This window comes from Melanerpes formicivorus, unplaced genomic scaffold (assembly GCF_026170545.1).
Source record: "Melanerpes formicivorus ecotype bairdi unplaced genomic scaffold, bMelFor1.0.p_v2 SCAF_46, whole genome shotgun sequence".
Classification (NCBI taxonomy): domain Eukaryota; kingdom Metazoa; phylum Chordata; class Aves; order Piciformes; family Picidae; genus Melanerpes; species Melanerpes formicivorus.
The window spans coordinates 2857142-2878406 of NW_027142398.1; the positions used below are offsets into that span (position 1 = coordinate 2857142).

The 21265-nt window shown below is 61.7% G+C and overlaps 1 protein-coding gene across 1 annotated transcript in view; it reads right to left on the bottom strand.

The window, feature by feature from the left end:
• Positions 1–6: 6 nt before the first annotated feature.
• The window catches only part of MAPKAPK2 (MAPK activated protein kinase 2), a 36117-nt gene continuing 14858 nt past the window's right edge, over positions 7–21265 (bottom strand). Inside the window, exons 2-10 of the mRNA XM_068159629.1 lie at positions 7922–8061; positions 4850–4914; positions 4025–4104; positions 3779–3905; positions 2146–2221; positions 1848–1972; positions 1186–1271; positions 599–679; positions 7–190 (exon numbers count right to left, since the gene is read on the bottom strand). Of these exons, the coding sequence (XP_068015730.1) occupies positions 47–190; positions 599–679; positions 1186–1271; positions 1848–1972; positions 2146–2221; positions 3779–3905; positions 4025–4104; positions 4850–4914; positions 7922–8061 (924 nt within the window). The 3' untranslated portion in view covers positions 7–46. The remainder of the gene's footprint in view (positions 191–598; positions 680–1185; positions 1272–1847; positions 1973–2145; positions 2222–3778; positions 3906–4024; positions 4105–4849; positions 4915–7921; positions 8062–21265) is intronic.

Consider the following 21265-nt stretch of genomic DNA (forward strand, 5'->3'; position numbering starts at 1 on the left):
CCTCTTCTCTCTCCCTCTCTCTGGCTGGTGGGCTGAGAGGTGGCCCTCAGTGGGGGAGAGCTGCAGGCTCAGTGGGGTTGGCTTTCTTCCTCCTCTTCATCAGCAAAGGGTTGGAGGAATCTTCTATTTTCTTGATCTTGATCTGCTCATAGTCCACCCTCATGGTGGCCAGGGCACTGGTCATCTCCTCCTGCAGGCAGCAGGCAGGGCAAGCAGCATCAGCAGGGGCTCAGCAGGTCACTTCCCCCCACCCCAGCAGCCCCAGGGCAGCTCTGCCCTCCCCTGAGCCCCAGGGGAGCTGTGGCACCCCTGAGCCCCCTAGGAACCAACTGCAGCAGGGATTGAGAGCCCCAACAGCCATTCCTCCAGCCTCAGCCCAGCCAAACCTCCCCCAGCAGCTAGGAACCAACTGCAGCAGGGATTGAGAGCCCCAACAGCCATTCCTCCTGCCTCAGCCCAACCAAACCTCCCCCAGCAGCTGGGATGCTCACAGCAAGCCCAACCTAGCCCTGTTTGCAAGGAGAGGGCAGAAGAGGACAGCCCCCAGACAGCCCCCAGGGCACAGAGTGTTTCAGCCAGCAACAGAGAGAGGCTTCACCTTCACATCCTCCCACAGGTCCTTCTCCTCCTTCAGCACCCGGCTGGTGTGCAGCGGGGTCTGAGGCACCTGCATGGACTGCTGCAGAGAGCAGAGGAGCTTCAGCTGGGAGCTCCTCACAGCCCACCTCATCCCCCCTCCAGCCCCAGCCCCATCTCAGCCCCAGCCTCACCTCTCCAGCTCCACCCCTCCAGTCCCAGCCCCATCCCTCCATCCCCATCCCTCCAGCCCCAGCCCCACCTCTCCACCCCCAGCCCTCCATCCCCAGCCCCCACCTCTCCACCTCCATCCCCCCAGCCCCAGCCCCACCTCTCCAGCCCCATCCCTCCATCCCCCCAGTCCCAGCCCCATCTCTCCACCTCCATCCCCCCAGCCCCAGCCCCATCTCTCCACCTCCATCCCCCCAGTCCCAGCCCCACCTCTCCAACTCCAGCCCTCCATCCCCAGCCCTACCTCTCCACCTCCATCTCTCCAGCCCCAGCCCTACCTCTCCAGATCCATCCTTCCAGCCCCAGCCCCACCTCTCCAGCCCCATCTGCTCCCCAGTGCCACCCCCAGCCTGCTCTCCCTCTGCCCCAGCCCCTCACCATGATCCAGGGGTGGTTCATGAACTCGGTGATGGTCATGCGCTGGGTGGGGTCTGTCTTCAGCAGGTTTCGGATCAGCTGCTTCACTGCAAGGGTTTGTGCAGGGCTGGGCACCAGCAGGGGCCAGGGGGCCCAACCCCAGCCAGTGGCACCCAGAGAGCCTGCAGACACCTCCCAGCCCCTCTGTGCCTCGGCCACATCCTTCAGCCAAAGCCTCTGGAGCAAAGAGGTGAAGCTGCCTCTGCGCTGCCCAACGCCAGGCAGGGCGAGGGAGATGGCTCTGAGCCCCCCTGCAGCACTGCACCCAGCTCAGGGCCCCCAGCACAAGGAGGACCTGGAACTGCTGGAGAGGGTCCAGAGGAGGCCACAGAGATGATGTGAGGGCTGAAGCACCTCTCCATGGGGACAAGGCTGAGAGCTGGGGCTGCTCAGCATGGAGAACAGATGGCTCCAGGCAGACCTCAGAGCAGCCTGCCAGTACCTGCAGGGCTTCCAGGAGAGCTGGGGAGGGAGTTTTGACAAGGGCTGGGGGTGCCAGGAGGAGGAGGAATGGCTTTGAGCTGGGAGAGGGGAGACTGAGATGGAGATTAGGAAGAAATTCATGAGAGTGAGGGTGGGGAGACCTCAGCCTGGGGCCCAGCCAGCACGGGGCCCATGCTTACCTTCCTCTGACACTTCTGACCACTCAGGGTTGGGAAACTCATACTGGCCCATCCTGATCCTCTTCTTCATGCCAGGGGAGATGGCCAGGCCGTGGTTGGAGTAGAAGGGAGGGTACCCACACAGCCTGCACCAGGACAGGGGGGCAGAGAGTCAAGCCCTGCCCCCAGCACCTCCCCGGCAGCACCCACGGGGCACAGGGCAGTGCAGCTGGGAAAGGCTCAGCCCTGCCAGCCCCACAGATGCATATCCCTCCAACTCCTGAGCCCAGGAGGCTGGGGGAGGTGGTGCTGGACTTACAGGATGTACATGATGACACCAAGGGACCACATGTCACAGGACTTGTCGTACTTCTCGGGGCCCAGCACCTCCGGGGCTGGTAAAGAGAGAAACAAACTCCTCAGACAAAGTGCAGCTGCAGAGCCAGCTGAGAGCGGCCTGACCCCCCCCCCTGGAGCTGCAAAAGGCCTCCATGAGGTCCCAGCAGCCCTGCTCAGGAGGGTGGAAGTGCTGCCACGTGGGGGCCACCATGATCATGCAGGCAAAGCAGAGGCAGGAGTGATGCAGGATGCTGCCACCCCACAGCCCCCAGCACAACACAAGGGAGGCTGCAGCATGGGCATGGGCCAGAGGGAGGCCAGAGAATCACACAGAATCACCAAGGTTGGAAGAGGCCTCAAAGCTCATCAAGTCCAACCTCTCACCACAGACCTCATGGCTAAACCATGGCTCCAAGTGCCACATCCAATCCCCTCTGGAACACCTCCAGGGATGGGGACTCCATCACCTCCCTGGGCAGCACATCCCAATGGCTGACAACAAAGCTGGGGAGCAGGGCTGGTGAGGAGCAGCTGAGGGAACAGGGGGTCTGGAGAAGAGGAGGCTGAGGGGAGACCTCTCTGCTCTCTACAGTTTTGTGTTGTCTCTCCTCTTCCTGTGATGAGAGCTGGGGTTGCTCCAGGCTGCTCCACACAGCAGCCTTCCAAAATCTGAAGGAGCTACAGGAGGGCTGGAGAGGAACTTTTCATAAAGGCCCTGTGGTGCCAGGACAAGGGACAATGATCTGCAAGTAGAGCAGGGCAGGCTGAGACTGGAGGTTAGGCAGAAAGTCTTCCCAGTCAGAGGGGTGAGACACTGGAACAGGTTGCCCTGTGACCCTGAAGCTCTCTTCCAACCAAGATGATTCAACAACCCAAAGGATTCTATGATTCCATCCACCACAGCCAGAAGCACTTGGAGAGCCAGGCAGGAGAGGTGGCTTGGCTGCAGGAGGAGCTGCACAGGGGGCCCACAGCAAAAGAAAAACTCTTGCCAGGGAGGATGAGGAGAGAGCAGGCTGCCCAGGGAGGCTGTGGCTGCTCCCTGCCTGGAGGGGTTCAGGGCCAGGCTGGACGAAGCCTTGAGCAGCCTGGGCTGGTGGGAGGTGTCCCTGCCCATGGCAGGGGGTTGGACCTGGCTGATCTTCAAGGCCCCTTCCACCCCAACCCATTCTATCAATCCATGATCATGCCCCAGCCTGCAGCACTCTTTAGAATCACAGAGTCAACCAGCTTGGAAAAGACCTCAGAGCTCATCAAGTCCAAGCTGCCACCCAGCACCTCCTGAGAGCTGAACCATGGCTCCGAGTGCCACATCCAATCCCCTCTTGAACAGCCCAGGGATGGGGACTCCCCCACACTGGCACAGGCTGCCCAGGGAGGCTGTGGCTGCCTCCTCCCTGGAGGTGTTCCAGGCCAGGCTGGGTGAGACCTTGCGCAGCCAGGGCGGGTGGGAGGTGTCCCTGCTCGTGGCAGGGGGGGGGTTGGAACTGGCTGATCTTCAAGGTGCCTTCCACCCCAGCCCATTCTGGGAGTGTGATGGGTGGCACCAGCCAAACCTGCCCAGCTCTGCCCTCCAGGCCTGGCAGGCCCCCAGCAGAGCCCCCAGCACTCACCCACGTAGTAGGGCGTGTAGCACGGCGTGGCCAGCGAGTTGTGCGTGGTGGTCTCCTTGGCGAAGCCGAAGTCGGTGAGCTTCAGCACAGCATTGGGCCTCTTGGAGGTGTACAGCAGGTTTTCTGGCTGTCAAAAGAGAGTCAAGGAGGGAGAAGTGAGCAGAAGAAGCTGCTGCAGCAGCCTGGGCCTTGCCAGGGGGGCCCAGCAGGGGCTCAGCACCAGCGGGGGAGGGCGCAGCGCGCTACCTTCACGTCCCGGTGCGCGATGTTGATGGAGTGCAGGTACTGGATGGCTTCCCCAATGCTCTTCATGATCTCTGAAGCCTCTGAAGCAGGGAGAGAAACCACCCAAACCCAACCATCAGAAGCCTTTAGGGGCAGGCTCCAAGGAGCACCATGCCCTGGGTTGCTCTGCAAACCAGGAGCCAAGGAACCTGGCTGAGGCCAAAGGGGTTGCTCTACTTGCAGCCCTGCTTCCCAAGCAGAGCCTCCCTCTAGCACCATCCCCAGGACAGGAGCCTGCAGCAAAGAGAAGAGAAACTCCCAGGAGAAGGAAGGGGGGCAGCACCCAGCCCTTGACCCCAATATCAACCCCAAGGAGGGGCTTGGTCTGGAGCTGGGAGGCTAAGCCAGCTGGGACCCCACACCTGCATGGAAAGCAAGTGGGAAAGCTTCCTCTGCAGGATGGGAAGCCAAGGGGGCAGTGGGCTCGGGGGTCAGGGTCTGCAGACACTTCTCCTGGCCATAGGAGCAGTGGGGATGAGGTTAATGGGATCTGGGAGAACCTCAGGCCTGGAGTGCAGGTTCTGAGGGAGGTGTTGCTGAAGGCCACTGGAGCAGGGCAGGCTGGGGGTGGGGGCAGCTGAGCAGACACCCCCTGACCCTGCCCTGTAAGTGAGCATGGGAAACAGGACCACTCCCACCCACAGCCCCCATCCCCCAAGGGCAAAACCCTGCTGAGGGCTCAAAAGAGTGCTTGAGAGGATGGGCTGGACCAGGGACCCCCCAAAGCCCAGGGACCCCCCAAAGCCCAGGGACCCCCCAAAGCCCAGGCCCCTGTGGGCTCCATACCCCGTTCTGTGAAGGCCTGGTCTCCCCTGTCTTGAATCCTGCTGAAGAGCTCCCCACCATCCAAGCTGGAAGAGAAGCAGCTGGGGTGAGATGCTGTACCAGACACCCCCCACCAGCACAAGCAGGACCAAACCCTCTGCTGCTCCACCAGGAGCTGCCACAGGCAGGACCAAACCCTCTGCTGCTCCACCAGGAGCTGGCACAGGCAGGACCAAACCCTCTGCTGCTCCACCAGGAGCTGGCACAGGCAGGACCAAACCCTCTGCTGCTCCACCAGGAGCTGGCACAGGCAGGGCCAAACCCTCTGCTGCTCCACCAGGAGCTGGCACAGGCAGGGCCAAACCCTCTGCTGCTCCACCAGGAGCTGCCACAAGCAGGACTAAACCCTCTGCTGCTCCCCCAGGAGCTGCCACAAGCAGGGCCAAACCCTCTGCTGCTCCCCCAGGAGCTGGCACAAGCAGGGCCAAACCCTCTGCTGCTCCACCAGGAGCTGGCACAAGCAGGGCCAAACCCTCTGCTGCTCCACCAGGAGCTGGCATAGGCAGGACCAAACCCTCTGCTGCTCCACCAGGAGCTGCCACAGGCAGGACCAAACCCTCTGCTGCTCCACCAGGAGCTTGCAGAAGCTCAGCAAGAAACGAATCCCTTCTCCATCCAAGCCCTTGGGTTGGTGTTTTTGGGGCACAGGCTGCTGTGGAGCCTCCTCCTTGCAGAAATGAGCAGGGCAGAGGCTTGCTGCTGCTGCTGGAGGTGCTGGGCTGAAGTGGATGTGGTCTCCCAGCCAGCCACAGAGTCACATTTACAGTAAAGACAGCAAACGTGGCTGGAAGGTGGCGAGAAGGCTCCCGGCAGGGCTGGCCTGCTTCAGCTGAGAGCCCAACCCCCCCAGGCACACCAAAGCCCTGCAGAAGTGCTGAGCTAAGAGCAGGGCATGGCTGAGATGTCAGCAGCACCAGTCTGGGTTCAGCCATGGGGTGGGGGGAGGGAGAGACTGAACCTCCAGCAAGTTCTCACCTCAGGTGCTGGAGAAGGAGCACAGGGAGCTGGGTGGGGTCCCCTCTCCAGGCACCTCAAGGGAAAACTCAGCTCCCAGAGAGAGCAGGGGGGAGAGCAGGGACAGCTCCCCCTGAGAGCAGGAACAACTTGCCCTGAGAGCAGGGGGGAGAGCAGGGACAACATCCCCTGAGAGCAGGGACAACATCCCCTGAGAGCAGGGGGGAGAGCAGGGACAGCTCCCCCTGAGAGCAGGGGGGAGAGCAGGGACAGCTCCCCCTGGGAGCAGGGGGGAGAGCAGGGACAGCTCCCCCTGGGAGCAGGGGGGAGAGCAGGGACAGCTCCCCCTGGGAGCAGGGGGGAGAGCAGGGACAGCTCCCCCTGGGAGCAGGGGGGAGAGCAGGGACAGCTCCCCCTGGGAGCAGGGGGGAGAGCAGGGACAGCTCCCCCTGGGAGCAGGGACAACATCCCCTGAGAGCAGGGGGGAGAGCAGGGACAACATCCCCTGGGAGCAGCGGGGAGAGCAGGGACAACATCCCCTGGGAGCAGGGGGGAGAGCAGGGACAGCTCCCCCTGAGAGCAGGGGGGGAGAGCAGGGACAACATCCCCTGAGAGCAGGGGGGAGAGCAGGGACAACATCCCCTGAGAGCAGGGACAACATCCCCTGAGAGCAGGGGGGGAGAGCAGGGACAACATCCCCTGAGAGCAGGGACAACATCCCCTGAGAGCAGGGGGCAGAGCAGGGACAGCTCCCCCTGAGAGCAGGGGGGGAGAGCAGGGACAACATCCCCTGAGAGCAGGGACAACATCCCCTGAGAGCAGGGGGCAGAGCAGGGACAGCTCCCCCTGAGAGCAGGGGGGGAGAGCAGGGACAGCTCCCCCTGAGAGCAGGGGGCAGAGCAGGGACAGCAACACTTCCTGCCCCTGCCTTATCTAACTCCAGCAGTGGCTTCTGGCATTCCCAGCACAGAGAGCATCTCCTTGCCCTTTGCTGGACCCCTGCAGTATAGACAGCTCCAGGCACAGCAGCAGGCACCATTCCCCTCCTGCTGAAAGCCAGATGCCACCTCGTGCTGGGCACAGCCAGCAGGCAGCCAGGCCCTGTGGCAGAGGCGCTGCAGGGAGCCCCCAGACTGCCCCAGGGACTCGTTTCCCACCCCTCCCCTGCTGCTTTCTTCCCACCCCAGCAGCTGCACCGACAAACCTCTCCTCCCCCCAGGTGGTGCCCAGCAGCCCTGCTGGGGCTCTCAGGAGCCTGCTCCCTCAGCGGGAAGCTGCAGGCTGCCCTGGGAGCTGCCCGTGGTGCTCCCTGCAGCCGCTGCCCCCCCCCCGAGGCAGCTCAACCAGCCTGCCGGGGCAGAGGTTTTGGCGAGGCAGTGCAGCAAATCACAGCTGCGGTTGGGATGTGGTTTCGAGACTTTCCCCTTCATCCCTCCTCCTCCTCCCCAGTTAGATCAAACATCTGCCCCCCCCGGAGGCACTCAGCTGCTGCTGCTGCTGCTGCAGGGGCCTGAAGGGATGTGTCAGCCCCGCTTGGCTGCCTGCTGCCCAGCAGATCCCACCAGGGGCTGCTGGGGGTGCCAGGAACCTGCTGACCACCCCCACTCCCCATGGCCAAAGGGAGCCTGGCTGTGATCAGCCTGCAGCAGGAACCCCGGGGCCTGAAGCCTCCTGCCAGCCGAGAAGGCTCTCAGTGTGACTGGGAGCCCATGCAGCTCCCACGGCATCGCTGCAGTGCCTCTGCCAGGGCTGGCTCTGCCAGGGCTGCCTCTGCCAGGGCTGGCTCTGCCAGGGCTGGCTCTGCCAGGGCTGGCCTCCCCCACAGCAGCACCTCAGCAGCAGGGCAAGGAAGGGGCTCAGCCCCCTCTCTGGCATCATCCCACGGGGCTGTGGAGCTCCAAGGGGGACGCAGCATCGCACAAGGTTCATCGGAGCCAACCTCGCCAGGGGCCGGTGGGGCTGAGCTGGCCTGGCAGCCCGGGGAGCTGAGCAGTGGAGCTGCCCAGTGCAGGGGAACCCACTGCTCCCCTCGGGGAGGGGAGTCCAGGCTCCCTGGAGCAGCCACCAGCAGGCACTCACCACTCCATGACGATGAGCAGACACTTCCTGCCCTGGTAGAGGTTCTCGTAGACGTCCATGATGCGGACGATGTGGGCACACTGCGACGCCCTCCAGTGCAGCTCCACCTCCCTCCGCGCCTTGGGGCAGTCCTGCAGCATCTGAGAGACAAACCAGAGCCCATCAGCCCTCCCTCCTCAAGCAGCCAGGCCCTGGCAGCTCCCTGGCACGGCACACCCCCGAGGGAAGCGCAGGGGGAAGGCCAGGCTGGGCGCTGGCTGTGGGTGGCATTGAGACGAGCTCCGGCAGGCTCTGAGCAATGCCTCCATCCCCATCTAGTGGGAAGAGAGTGAAGCCAGCTGCCCTCATAACCTTCTTGCCCTTCCTCCCTTGCCTAGCAAAGAGCTTATCCCAGCTGCCTGGCACCTCCTTGCCCTCTGAGATGCCTGCAGCCAATCTGTGCCACCGGCCAGGAGGCCTCCTACTGCATTTAGAATAGAATAAACCAAACCAGGTTGGAAGAGACCTTCAGGATCATGGTGTCCAACCCATCAACCAATCCAAGCCACCCAAACAGCTAACCCATGGCACCAAGCACCCCAGCAAGTCTCCTCCTGAACACCTCCAGGGATGGGGACTCCACCACCTCCCTGGGCAGCACATCCCCATGGGCAATCACTCTCTCTGTATAGAACTTCTTCCTAACATCCAACCTGAACCTCCCCTGGCACAGCTTGAGACTGTGTCCTCTTGTTCTGCTGCTGGGTGCCTGGGAGAAGAGACCATCATCCACCTATCTACAACCTCCCTTCAGGTAGTTGTGATAAGGTCACTCCTGAGCCTCCTCTTCTCCAGGCTAAGCAACCCCAGCTCCCTCAGCCTCTCCTCCCAGGGCTGTGCTCCAGACCCCTCCCCAGCTTTGTTGCCCTTCTCTGGACACCTTCCAGCAGCTCAACCTCCTTCCTAAACTGAGGAGCCCAGAACTGGACACAGGACTCAAGGTGTGGCCTCAGCAGTGCAGTGTCCAGGGGCAGAATGACCTCCCTGCTCCTGCTGGCCACACTGCTCCTGCTGCAGGCCAGGATGCCATTGGCCCTCCTGGCCACCTGGGCACACTGCTGCCTCATGTTCAGCCTGCCATCAACCAGCACCCCCAGGTCCCTCTCTGCCTGGCTGCTCTCAGCCACTCTGCCCCCAGCCTGTAGCACTGCCTGGGGTTGCTGTGGCCAATGTGCAGCACCTGGCACTTGGATGTGTTCAATCTCCTGCCCTTGGCCTCTGCCCATCTGCCCAGCCTGGCCAGGTCCCTCTGCAGAGCCTCTCTACCCTCCAGCAGCTCAACTCCTGCCCCCAGCTTGGTGTCAGCTGCACATTTACTGATTTCCTGCTGTGCTCAGGAGCTGGGGCCTCAAGCACTGCCCCCTGGGTGCCACCAAGCAGCCTCTTTGCAGCCCCCCAGCAGCACTGCCCACCCCCCACCAGCCTTCTGCTCCCTGGGGCTAGCAAGACCCTCCTGCTCAGTGCCCTCACACCCAAACTGGGCACAGCAGGACCCTTGCCACAGCTCCTGAGGCCAGCAGCACCCAGCCAGAGGTGCCTGGGGAGGGGACAGAGATGTGTCCTTCCCAGCAGCTCTCCTCAGCAGCAGCAGGAGCTCTTTAAGGAGACCCTGGCCCTTCCCACAGGCAACTCTCAGCTCCCAGCTGCAGGAAGGATTTGCTCCTCTGTCACAGACCATTAATTACCATGTTTGGCAGGATAAACAGCCAGCCTTAATTAATGCACTCCTAAATATAGAGCAACAAATGTGGCTGTCTTGAGCCTACTTCCTTTTCCTTCCTGTCTCCAGCAGCTCTTGGGCTTGGGTTCAGCAAAACAGCCTGGAGCAGGGATGCACCAGGAGCTCCTGCTCCCTGCTGCACCCAGGTGCATCCCTGCTCCATGGAAATCACAGAATGGGTTGGGCTGACCTCCAAGATCAGCCAGCTCCAAGCCCCCTGCCATGGGCAGGGACACCTCCCACCAGCCCAGCTTGCTCAAGGCCTCATCCAGCCTGGCCTTGAACATCTCCCCAGGAAGGAGGCAGCCACAACCCCCCCCCCAGGCAACCTGCTCCAGGGTCTCCCCACCCTCACTGGATGGAGTTTCTCATCTCCATTCTAAATCTCCCCTTTTCCAGCTTAAAGCCATTTCCCCCCACCCTGTGCATCCCTCCCTGTCCTTGAAGAGATCCTGCTTTGGTCATTCCACCAAGGCAGAAACAGACATTCACTTCTGGCCTCGCTTCCAGCCAAGCTCCTGGGGCTGGTGGGTGATGGATGATGCCCAGCCAGCAAACAAAGAGCCCCTCAGGTCCAAAACTACATCTGTGAACTGGAGCAGGGCAGCCTGGAGCTGGGCAGGAGGAGGAAGGAGCAGGGCAGCCTGGAGCTGGGCAGGAGGAGGAAGGAGCAGGGCAGCCTGGAGCTGGGCAGGAGGAGGAAGGAGCAGGGCAGCCTGGAGCTGGGCAGGAGGGGGAAGGAGCAGGGCAGCCTGGAGCTGGGCAGCAAGAGGAAGGAGCAGGGCAGCCTGGAGCTGGGCAGGAGGGGGAAGGAGCAGGGCAGCCTGGAGCTGGGCAGCAGGAGGAAGGAGCAGGGCAGCCTGGAGCTGGGCAGGAGGGGGAAGGAGCAGGGCAGCCTGGAGCTGGGCAGCAGGAGGAAGGAGCAGGGCAGCCTGGAGCTGGGCAGCAGGAGGAAGGAGCAGGGCAGCCTGGAGCTGGGCAGCAGGAGGAAGGAGCAGGGCAGCCTGGAGCTGGGCAGGAGGGGGAAGGAGCAGGGCAGCCTGGAGCTGGGCAGGAGGGGGAAGGAGCAGGGCAGCCTGGAGCTGGGCAGGAGGGGGAAGGAGCAGGGCAGCCTGGAGCTGGGCAGGAGGGGGAAGGAGCAGGGCAGCCTGGAGCTGGGCAGGAGGGGGAAGGAGCAGGGCAGCCTGGAGCTGGGCAGGAGGGGGAAGGAGCAGGGCAGCCTGGAGCTGGCAGGAGGAGGAAGGAGCAGGGCAGCCTGGAGCTGGGCAGGAGGAGGGAGGAGCAGGGCAGCCTGGAGCTGGGCAGGAGGGGGAAGGAGCAGGGCAGCCTGGAGCTGGGCAGCCTCTCAATATCCTTCTTAAACTGAGGAGCCCAGAACTGGACACAGGACTCAAGGTGTGGCCTCAGCAGTGCTGAGCACAGGGCACAATGACCTCCCTGCTCCTGCTGGCCACACTGTTCCTGATGCAGGCCAGGATGCCCTTGGCCTTCTTGGCCACCTGGGCACACTGCTGCCTCATGTTCAGCCTGCCATCAACCAGCACCCCCAGGTCCCTCTCTGCCTGGCTGCTCTCAGCCACTCTGCCCCCAGCCTGCAGCTCTGCCTGGGGTTGGTGTGGCCAAAGTGCAGCACCTGGCACTTGGATTTGAAGGGAATGAGCCTGGAGGGGGAAGGGGGGAAGAAAAAGTGGGATATTTACAGCTCAGCTCTGAAGAGCCTGGCCTGGGGAGCCAGGATGCTGGAGGGAAATGAAGAAGGGGAAGGATAACAAGGAGAAAAAAGGCAAACAAGTGCCCAGTTGGTAATGAGAGGCTGGGAAAAAGGAGCAGCAGGAAGCAGCCAGCTCACACCATGCTGCAGCAGAGAAACAGGAGATGGACAGAAATTCACATCCAATTTGGAGAGGTCACTCGGAGAGCTTCTGAAAGGAGTTTAATTGTGCTCCTAAGCAAGCAGGAGGCAGCAGCCTCCATTACCTGCCCCAGCACGGCCCTGCCCTTGGCTTTTGTGCTCAGCCACCTGCAGAGCAGCCAACAGCTGTCCCCCTGCTCTCCAAGCCCCCCAGCTGCCATCCTGCTCCCTCTGCAAGCCTGCCAGCCTGGGATGAGATTGGGGATGGAGAGGTCCTCACCCAGCTGGGAGAGAGGCAAATTAAACCTCATTAAGAGAAGGATTTGGTCTGTTGGGGAAGGGATGCTGGTGGCAGGTGATAGTGGAGTGACGGAGAGCTGAAGGCCAGGGGCAAGGAGGAGGCATGGGGAAGGTCAGGGGGGACAGGGGGATGCCTCAGCCACGGTTGAAGCAACCCACAGGCATCACCCTCTGCACCCACACAACCTCCACCCTGCCCTGGGCACTCAGCACCAGCTCCCTGTGCCCCAGGGATGTGCTGACCATGCACAGGGGCAGGTCCTGGGCCAGGCAGGGTGAGGGCAGTGGTGCCACCACTTTCTCCTCCAATGCCTTCCCCTCCTGCTCCCTCCTCCACTCCTTGGCCACACTCAGGAGTGAAACCACCAGTGGGTGATGTCCTGGTGTGTCAGAGGTTGCTCCACTCGTGGGAGGTCCACATTGAAGATGCCTGGGGGGGGGGGAGGGGGTGGTAGCACTGCCCAGGTACCCAGCTTGGCTCTGGTATCCAGGGCAGCCTATGGCTGCAACAGGAGTTGTGTTCCTTGGCTGGCAGCAAAGGGCTTGGGGAAGGGGAAAGCACCTCCTGTGTGGGTCACAAGGGTGAACTTGTCCCCATCCCAGCTCAGCTGAGGGTCCCAGGCTGGGGCCACTCTCACCTCCCACTTGAGCAATCCAGAGTTAACCCTTTGCAGAGGGGAGGTGGCAGCAGGTGGTGCCCAGGGGACAGGACAAGAGCTAATGGGCAGAAGCTTGACCACTGGAAGTTCCAAATGGAGATGAGGAGGAACTTCCCTGAGTGTGGTGGAGCACTGGAGCAGGCTGGCCAGAGAGGCAGGTGGTGGAGTCTCCTTCTCTGGAGCCTTTCCAAAGCCTCCTGGACACGCTGCTGTGTGACCTGACCTAGGTGAAGCTGCTCTGGCAAGGGGGTTGGGACTGGCTGATGTCCCTGCCAACCCCAATCACCATTCTCTGGCAACCTGCTGGAAGCCTCCACACCTGCCCTCAGTTCAGCTTCTCCATTTCTGTTCCCCTTCCAAAGGAATAAAATTGAATTAACCAGGATGGAAGAGACCCTTTGAGATCATCGAGTCCAACCTCTCACCCAGCACCATCTGATCAGCTCAACCCTGGCACCAAGTGCCTCAGCCAGGCTCTTCCTAAGCACTGCATGGAGATCAATCTCTCCTTCACTTGGGGTGAGAAGCCTGCCTGCACTGCCTGCTCCCTCTCCAGAGCTGAGGGCTCCAGCCTGGGCACTGCAGCAGGCAGTAACCAGATCCCTGGGTTACACAACTGTCCCTGGGCCAAGGGCAGAGCTGCAGAGGTGGCTCAGCCACCACCTCAGAGGCAAGCCCCCAGGTTTCAGAGTGTCATGGAATTGTTTCAGCTGGAAAAAGACCTCTAAGATCACTGAGTCCAAGCAGCATGCACAAAGAAGTCCCAAACCATTCCCCTTTAGGGTGGTTAGGTGCTTTAGGTGGCAGCCTGGCAGGGCTCCAAGCCTCCTCTCAGCCCCTTCACCACCATGCAAGGGACAACCAGGAGAGCTGTGCCACCCCAGAGCCCTGCACTGTCCCACCTCCACTTCCCCCCCACAGGAAAGGGCCAGTGCAGCCTCAAGGGCACTGAGGAAGGAGTTCAGCTTTCAGCCAGGTTTCAGCTCCCAGAGCAGCAGTTTGACACCTCCCAGGTCTCGGCAGACAGCACTTGGTGCCCTCCTGTGCCTTGGCTCAGCCCAGCCCCCCCCAGGAGCCATCACAGGCTGGGAGAGAAATCAGTCACCAAAGCCAAACACTCTCATCAGCTCCACTGGAACCCTCCAGCTGCAGCTGAGGGCTCTGAAGTTGGTCCCTTCAACCCAGCCCAGCATCTCTGTACTTGGGACCCCCCCCAGCAGCAAAGGCTCCTCCTGAGCTCCTGCAGCAGCTCTGAGCTTTGACAGAGCAAACCCTGGAAGCAGCTCCTGAAGCACAACAGCTGAGCAGGGTGCCTGCAGGGGGGTGGCACCCACCCAGCAACCCCCAACCCCCAGAAGCTGCCTCTGCAGGGCAAGAAGTGAGGCTGCGAAGCCAGAGGACTTCAGCCAGGTGCTGCCAGCACCCAACCTCAGCTTCAGCTCCAAGGAAAGGGCTGGGGTCTCATCCTGTTTGCTCAGCACCACGTGGAGTTGAATTCCCCCCCATTCCTCACCCCAAGGTGGTGAGGGTGGGTGGGTGCAAGGAAGGAAGGAAGGAAGGAAGGAAGGAAGGGGCTGGGGCAAACCTGGGGGCCGGAGCCAGCCCAGCTCGCGGTCCCTCGCCCGCGCCTGTCCTCAGGCACCACTGATTCAGCCTCACCACCTCCTCCTGGGATGATCTGCCATGAATCATGGTGGGTGTGCAAGGGAAGCTCCTTCCTCCTCCCTCCTCCTCCTCCTCTGGCAGGGCAGAAGGCCCCAAATGTCACCATCCTGCTGCTGCTCCTCGCCATGGAGGCCACCAGAGCCCCAAGCTGCTGCCCCTGGGGGAGCCACGGAGAGCACCCTGAGCCCTCCCAGCACCCTGAGCCCTCCCAGCACCCTGCCCAGGAGCCTGCAAGGCCAAACTCACCTCCCCACGGGCCATGGCCATGAAAAGGGAGGCTCAGGCAGAGAGCAGCACACCAAGCTCTTCATCTTGCAGGGCTGCTCCTCTCTGCTGTGGCTGCAGGCTCCCAGCCCAGGCTCCCCAGCTGCTCTTGCAGGCAGGGCAGTTTGACCTCCCCGTGGCTATTTTGCTCACAGCTGATTCACCTCAGTGCCACTCACCACCACCTGCCCGCCCTGGGCAGCAACCAACCTCACCAACCACCTCCTGCCAAGGGGACCCACAGCAGGGTGCCCACCTCCCACCTCACCTCGAGGAGCTCCCCCCTCAGGACCTGTCTACACCACGGGGGTGAAAATAAACTCCTCTCAAGTTGCAGTAAAAATAACCCCTCCAGGGGAGGCAGGCAGGCAGGAGGCCCCCCCTCAAAGCAGCCCCTGGAATGGGTTTCCCAGAGGAGCTGTGGATGCCTCATTCCTGGAACTGTTTAAGCCCAGGCTGGATGAGGCTCTGAGCAAGCCTGGTCTAGAGGGAGGTGTCCCACAGCAGGGGGGGTTTGGAACTGGGTGATCTTTAAGGTCCCTTCCAAGCCAAACTGTTCTGTGATTCTGTGACCCTGAAGCTCTCTTCCAACCAAGATGATTCAACAACCCAAAGGATTCTATGATTCCATCCACCACAGCCAGAAGCACTTGGAGAGCCAGGCAGGAAAGGTGGCTTGGCTGCAGGAGGAGCTGCACAGGGGGCCCACAGCAACAGAAAAACTCTTGCCAGGGAGGATGAGGAGAGAGCAGGCTGCCCAGGGAGGCTGTGGCTGCTCCCTGCCTGGAGGTGTTCAGGGCCAGGCTGGATGAAGCCTTGAGCAACCAGGGCTGGTGGGAGCTGTCCCTGCCCATGGCAGGGGGGTTGGAACTGGATGAGCTTCAAGGCCCCTTTCACCCCAACCCATTCTATCAATCCATGATCATGCCCCAGCCTGCAGCACTCTTTAGACTCACAGAATCAACCAGCTTGGAAAAGACCTCAGAGCTCATCAAGTCCAAGCTGCCACCCAGCACCTCCTGAGAGCTGAACCATGGCTCCGAGTGCCACATCCAATCCCCTCCTGAACACCTCCAGGGATGGGGACTCCCCCCCCCCAGCAGCATGGCTGCTGCTCCCTCATGGAGAGGACTCCATCCAGGCCCTTATGGCTTGCCAGGCAGGATGCTGCCAACCTTCTGGAGGGACTGTGGCTGGTGCCATCAGCACCCAGGTGGGGGCCGAGGCTCGGGCAGGGCACCAGCGCAGCCAGCTCCGGGCAGCAGCGGCTCCAGCAGCCAAAGCTCCCTGCCCAGACTCAGAGGGTGGGGGAAAAAAGCCAAACCAACCATTCCCAGGGAGAGAGAATTATTCAGCTGAGAGCTGCAAAGAGGGAGTGAGGCTGGAGGTGCAACTGCAAGCGACACAGAGCCGCTCTGGCTGCTCGGCAGCATCCTCCCAGCCGGAATTACAGAAGCCCTCGAAGGGAGACCTGGAGCCAGCACAGCCAGGGCAGGGCAAGGCCTCCCACCACGCTCAGCCAGGCATGAAGGGGTTGTGTGTGTGAGCAGCCAGCTCAAACCCACCCAGCAGCAGCCCCCCATGCTCACCCAGGCTCATGCCCCCTGCTCCTGAGGGCACTGAGGCCGAGGGACGGATGGAGGGATGGATGGAGGGAGGGATGGAGGAGGCTGTTGCACAACGCTGCCACCAGCACACCTCCTGCCCCAGGGCCCCACTGGCCTGCCCACAGCCATTGCACAACCCTCTGTGCCCTGCCAGCTGGGGCTCCTGCAGGGGTCTGTGCCCAGCAAGGGATGCTCAGGACCCCCAGCCCATGGGGATCTAGATCCAGCAAGGGATGCTCAGGACCCCCAGCCCATGGGGATCTAGATCCAGCAAGGGATGCTCAGGAACCCCTAACCCCATGGGGATCTAGATCCAGCAAGGGATGCTCAGGAACCCCTAACCCCATGGGGATCCAGATCCAGCAAGGGATGCTCAGGAACCCCTAACCCCATGGGGATCTAGATTCAGCAAGGGATGCTCAGGAACCCCTAACCCCATTGGGATCTAGATCCAGCAAGGGATGCTCAGGAACCCCTAACCCCATTGGGATCTAGATCCAGCAAGGGATGCTCAGGAACCCCTAACCCCATTGGGATCTAGATCCAGCAAGGGATTCTCAGGACTCCCACCCCATGGGGAACCCCTAACCCCATGGGGATCTACACCCAGCAAGGGATGCTGAGGATTCCCACTCCATGGGGGTCCATGCCCAGCAAGGGATGCTCAGGACCCCCACCCCACATCCCCCCTTCCCCAGGGCATCTGCTGAGCACTTCCTCCCTGCTCTCTCCCCCTGACAGATGCAGCAGCTATTCAGCCTTTTCAGGCTGCAACAAAAGCCTCTCCAGCACACAAAGGAGAGGAGCAGAGGAGGGGCCCTGGCTTAACCAAGAGCCACCTGCCAGGGGCCTGTTCCCCCCACACCCCTCCAACCCCTCTGGAATTGGGGTGCTGCCCCCCAGCCAGCCCTGCAGAACCCATTTCCCTCCACCAAAACTCACCTTGGCACATTAGTGTCAGGGGGATGAAGCTCCCAAGTGGGTACCCTGGCTGCCAAGGGATGGGGGAACCAGGAGAAGGGCCACCAGCATATTGGGGACACTGGGGACAAAGAGGCAGCTGGTGGGAGGGGGCAGCAAAGCTCCTGAGAAGGCTCAGAGCAGGTAAATGGCACCAAGGCAGCAGCACAAAGCATCCCTGGTGACTCATGGCACCAGCAGCAGGTTGGAGCTGGAGCTGAATGAAGAGAAATGAACAGTTGCAGCCTCATTTCTCCAAGAAAAACACATTTAGGGACAAAAAAGCAGTCCCAGGGGGCTGGGTTGGGACCATCCTCTTCTCCCCACACAGCAGAAGCAGCCTCGGGTTTTTGGTGGTGCTCCTGCCTCCAGGAGGCACCAAGGCTGGGGTCAGGAGCCAAGATCTTAGCCATGGTTAGCAAGGTCCTGCCAGGCAGGAGGGCAGCCCAGGAGGTCCCAGGGAGCAGAGCTGCCTGGAGCCATGGAGCCACCACCCTGGCCAAGAGCTCCTGTGAAGCCCAGAGGAGGTGGCACGGCCACAGTGCCCCAAGGCAGCCTGTCCCTTCCTGTGGGCATCCAAGATGTCCCTTCCCATGACAAGCCTCCAGGACACCAGGCTGGGAGGTGCGAGTGGGGAGGGGGGAGAGACCCCCAGAGACCCCCTCTCTGCAAACCAAACCCCTACATCCCCCCCATGCCTCCTCTGCAGGCCCCCCCAGGGCCAGGCTGCAGCCCCCCACGGCCTTTGGTCTGCACAACACAAAGTGCAAGGAGCAGAACCCCCCCGGGAGGGACTGAGGAGAGGCACAGCTGTCACCAGCAGAGCTGCTCCACACCTCACCTCCTCCTCCTCCTCCCCCCCGCAGCCTCAGGCTGGGCTCAGCCCCTCCTGCCACCCCCTCCCCAGGTTTCCTGCCGGGGCTGCCGGAGCGGAGAGCTCCCATTCGCCTTCCCGGTGGGAAGTGGCTGCTCTCTGCAGGAGCGATCAGCAGCCAGGTAAACACCGCTGCCAACCATTAACTCGGCACTTTGCCCTCCCCTCCCACGGGCACAGCCGGGGGCAAAGCCTCTTCTGCCCCCCCGGCATCCTCCCCAGCCCAGCACCGCTGTGCCACCTCCGCTGGGGCTTTCCCTCACGCCCCAGGGCAGGCTCAGCCTCCGCCGCGGACAGCACCAAGCATCCCCAGCGGCTTTGGGGCTCCCCTGCTCCATCAGCCTCCCCTGCTCCATCAGCCTCCCCTGCTCCATCAGCCTCCCAGCAACCCCCCGGCCCACCCTGCCCAACCTCCCCCAGCCCACCCCTGGGAGGCATTCCCCACACCCACGTCCCAGAGCCGCTGTTGCTTTCAGACGTGGAACCACTCAGGCAGGAGGAGAGCTCCAAAGCTCACCCCGGCCAGCGGCACAGGCCCACCCCTGCCTCACTTCTAAGCTGGAAGGGAGAGGCTCAGCCCAAACCCAACCCCCTGCCAGAGCTGGAGCCAGAGAGCCCTGCCAGAAGCCCCACAAACACCCAACAGCTTCCCAGCAGCTCCTGGCCTCACAACACAGGAAGCTTCTTGGAGCTTAGCCCATGGGCAGGACCCACCTTGGGACAGGGAATAGAATAGGAATAGAATAGAATAGAATAGAATAGAATTAACCAGGTTGGAAGAGACCTTGGAGATCATCAAGTCCAACCTATCAGCCAGCACCATCTGATCAACTGAACCATGGCACCAAGCACCCCATCCAGGCTCTTCCTAAACACCTCCAGGGATGGGGACTCCACCACCTCCCTGGGCAGCACATCCCAAAGGCCAATTCTCTTTCTAGGAAGATGAAGAACTTCTTCCTCACCTCCAGCCTAAACCTTCCCTGGCACAGCTTGAGACTGTGTCCTCTTGTTCTGCTGCTGGGTACCTAGGAGAAGAGATCAACCCCCACCTGGCCACAACCTCCCTTCAGGGAGTTGGAGAGAGCAAGAAGGTCTCCCCTGAGCCTCCTCTTCTGCAGGCTAAGCAACCCCAGCTCCCTCAGCCTCTCCTCCCAGGGCTGTGCTCCAGACCCCTCCCCAGCTTTGTTGCCCTTCTCTGGACACCTTCCAGCAACTCAACATCTTTCCTAACCTGAGAGCCCTGGGGCTGAGAGCCTGGAGCAGAGCAGCCCCAGAGGGGAGCTGAGCAATGCTCAGCAAGAGCTAAAGGGAGCGGGGGCAAGAGGCTGGGGCTGGGCTCTTGGCAGTGGTGCCCAGGGACAGCACAAGGAGCAATGGACACAAACTGGAACCCAGGAGGCTCCAATTGAACAGGAGGAGAAACTGCTTTGGTGTGAGGCTGCTGGAGCCCAGGAGCAGGCTGCCCAAAGAGGTTGTGGAGTCTCCTCCTGTGCAGAGCTTCCACCCCCCCTGGCCACTGTGCTCCTGGGCAAGCTGCTGTGGGAGCCCTGCTGGGGGATTGGAGTGGATGAGCTCCAGAGGTCCCTTCCAACCCCACTGGGCAGGGGTTCTGTGACTATGCAGGGTGCCAGGGCTGGGGCTGCAGCTCTGCCCTGGTGACAGCAGCAGCTCCCAGCCTGGGTGGCCTCTCTTTTGTTGGCAGCTGGCTCTGTTTTGTCCAGGCCAGGAGTGACACGGGGGGTGTGGGGGGGATTTCACAACATCCTTTGTCTGCACAGGCACTCAGAGAGGCTGGGGCCCCACAGCCACCAAGCAGCCTCCTCCCAGAGCTGCTCCCTGCACCTCTCACACAGCAGACACACAGCCTCCAGCACTGCCAGCTCCACTGCACCTCCAGGGAGCAGGGAGCCACTGCCCTGGGTGGGAAGGGCCCTTTAAAGCTCATCCAGTTCAACCTCCCTGCACTCAGCAGGGACATCCCCAGCTAGAGCAGGTTGCTCAGAGCACCCCAGGACCTGACCTGGGATGGTGCCAGGGATGAGGAAACCTGGGCCAGGGTCTCACCACCCTTGGTGTCAAACATTTCTCCTTTCTCTCCAGTCTGAATCTCCCTCTTACAGAATCACAGAATCCACCAGGTTGGGAAAGACCTCAGAGACCATCAAGTCCAACCTAATACCCAACACCTCCTGACAGCTAAACCATGGCTCCAAGTGCCACATCCAATCCCCTCTTCAACACCTCCAGGGATGGGGACTCCACCACCTCCCTGGGCAGCACATCCCAATGGCCAATTCCTCTTGCTGGGAAGAACTTTCTCCTCACCTCCAGCCTGAACCTCCCCTGGGCACAGCTTGAGACTGTGTCCTCTTGTTCTGGTGCTGGGAGAAGAGACCAACCCCCACCTGGCTACAACCTCCCTTCAGGTAGCTGTAAAGAGCAAGAAGGTCTCCCCTGAGCCCCCTCTCCCCCAGCCTCTCTCTCCCTCCCCTCCTCTCCCCCAGTCCCACTCCCTCTCTCCCTCTCCCCCAGCCCTCCCGAGGCTCCTCCAGCAGGGAGGAGAGCACAGTTGTGTTTCTATTTTAGCGAAGCCCTGCCCTGCACCCTGCTGGCACCTCATTAAGGCTCTCAGGACACAGAGGCTATTCTTAGCCCCCCGCAGGCTGGGGGCAGCGCCGGCAGCCCCCGGGGCAGCTGTCGGCAGCGGCCGCCTGGTGCCGCAGCCTGGGGAGCTTCGGGGAAGCCTCAAGCGAGCCCGGACCAGGCAGCAGCTCAGCTCAGCTCAGCACCACCACCTCGAAACCCCTCAGCCACCAAGCCTGTCAAACTTGAAGAGTCACAGAATTGTATCACCTGGGAAAGAGCTCTTCAGATCCAGCCCAAGCAGCAACCCAACCCCACCGTGGGCACCAAGCCCTGGCCCCGGGTGCCATGGGCACAGGCTTCTCGAGCACCTCCAGGGATGGGGACTCCACCACCTCCCTGGGCAGCTTCTGCCAGTCCCTGACCACCCTTGCAGCAAAGAAACTCTTCCTATGTCCAACCTAACCCTCCCCTGGCACAATTTCAGGGCCAATTCCCCACCTGATACTAGAGGAGAGGACCCCAAGCCACATCTCACTGCCACCTCCTTGCAGGGGGTTGCAGAGGGCACTGAGGTCTCCCTTCATCCTCCCTGTCTGCAGACTAAACCACCCCAGGTCCCTCAGCTGCTGAATCTCAGCACCATGGGCTCTCATGTCCTGGCACAGAGCTGTTCATCATCAACTCCTCCTTGCAACTAAATGATGACATTGAACACAGCCAAGTGCCAAGGGCTGCACTTTGGCCACAACAACCCCAGGCAGAGCTACAGGCTGGGGGCAGAGTCATGGGGTCTGTGTTGATAAGTTGGACTCGAT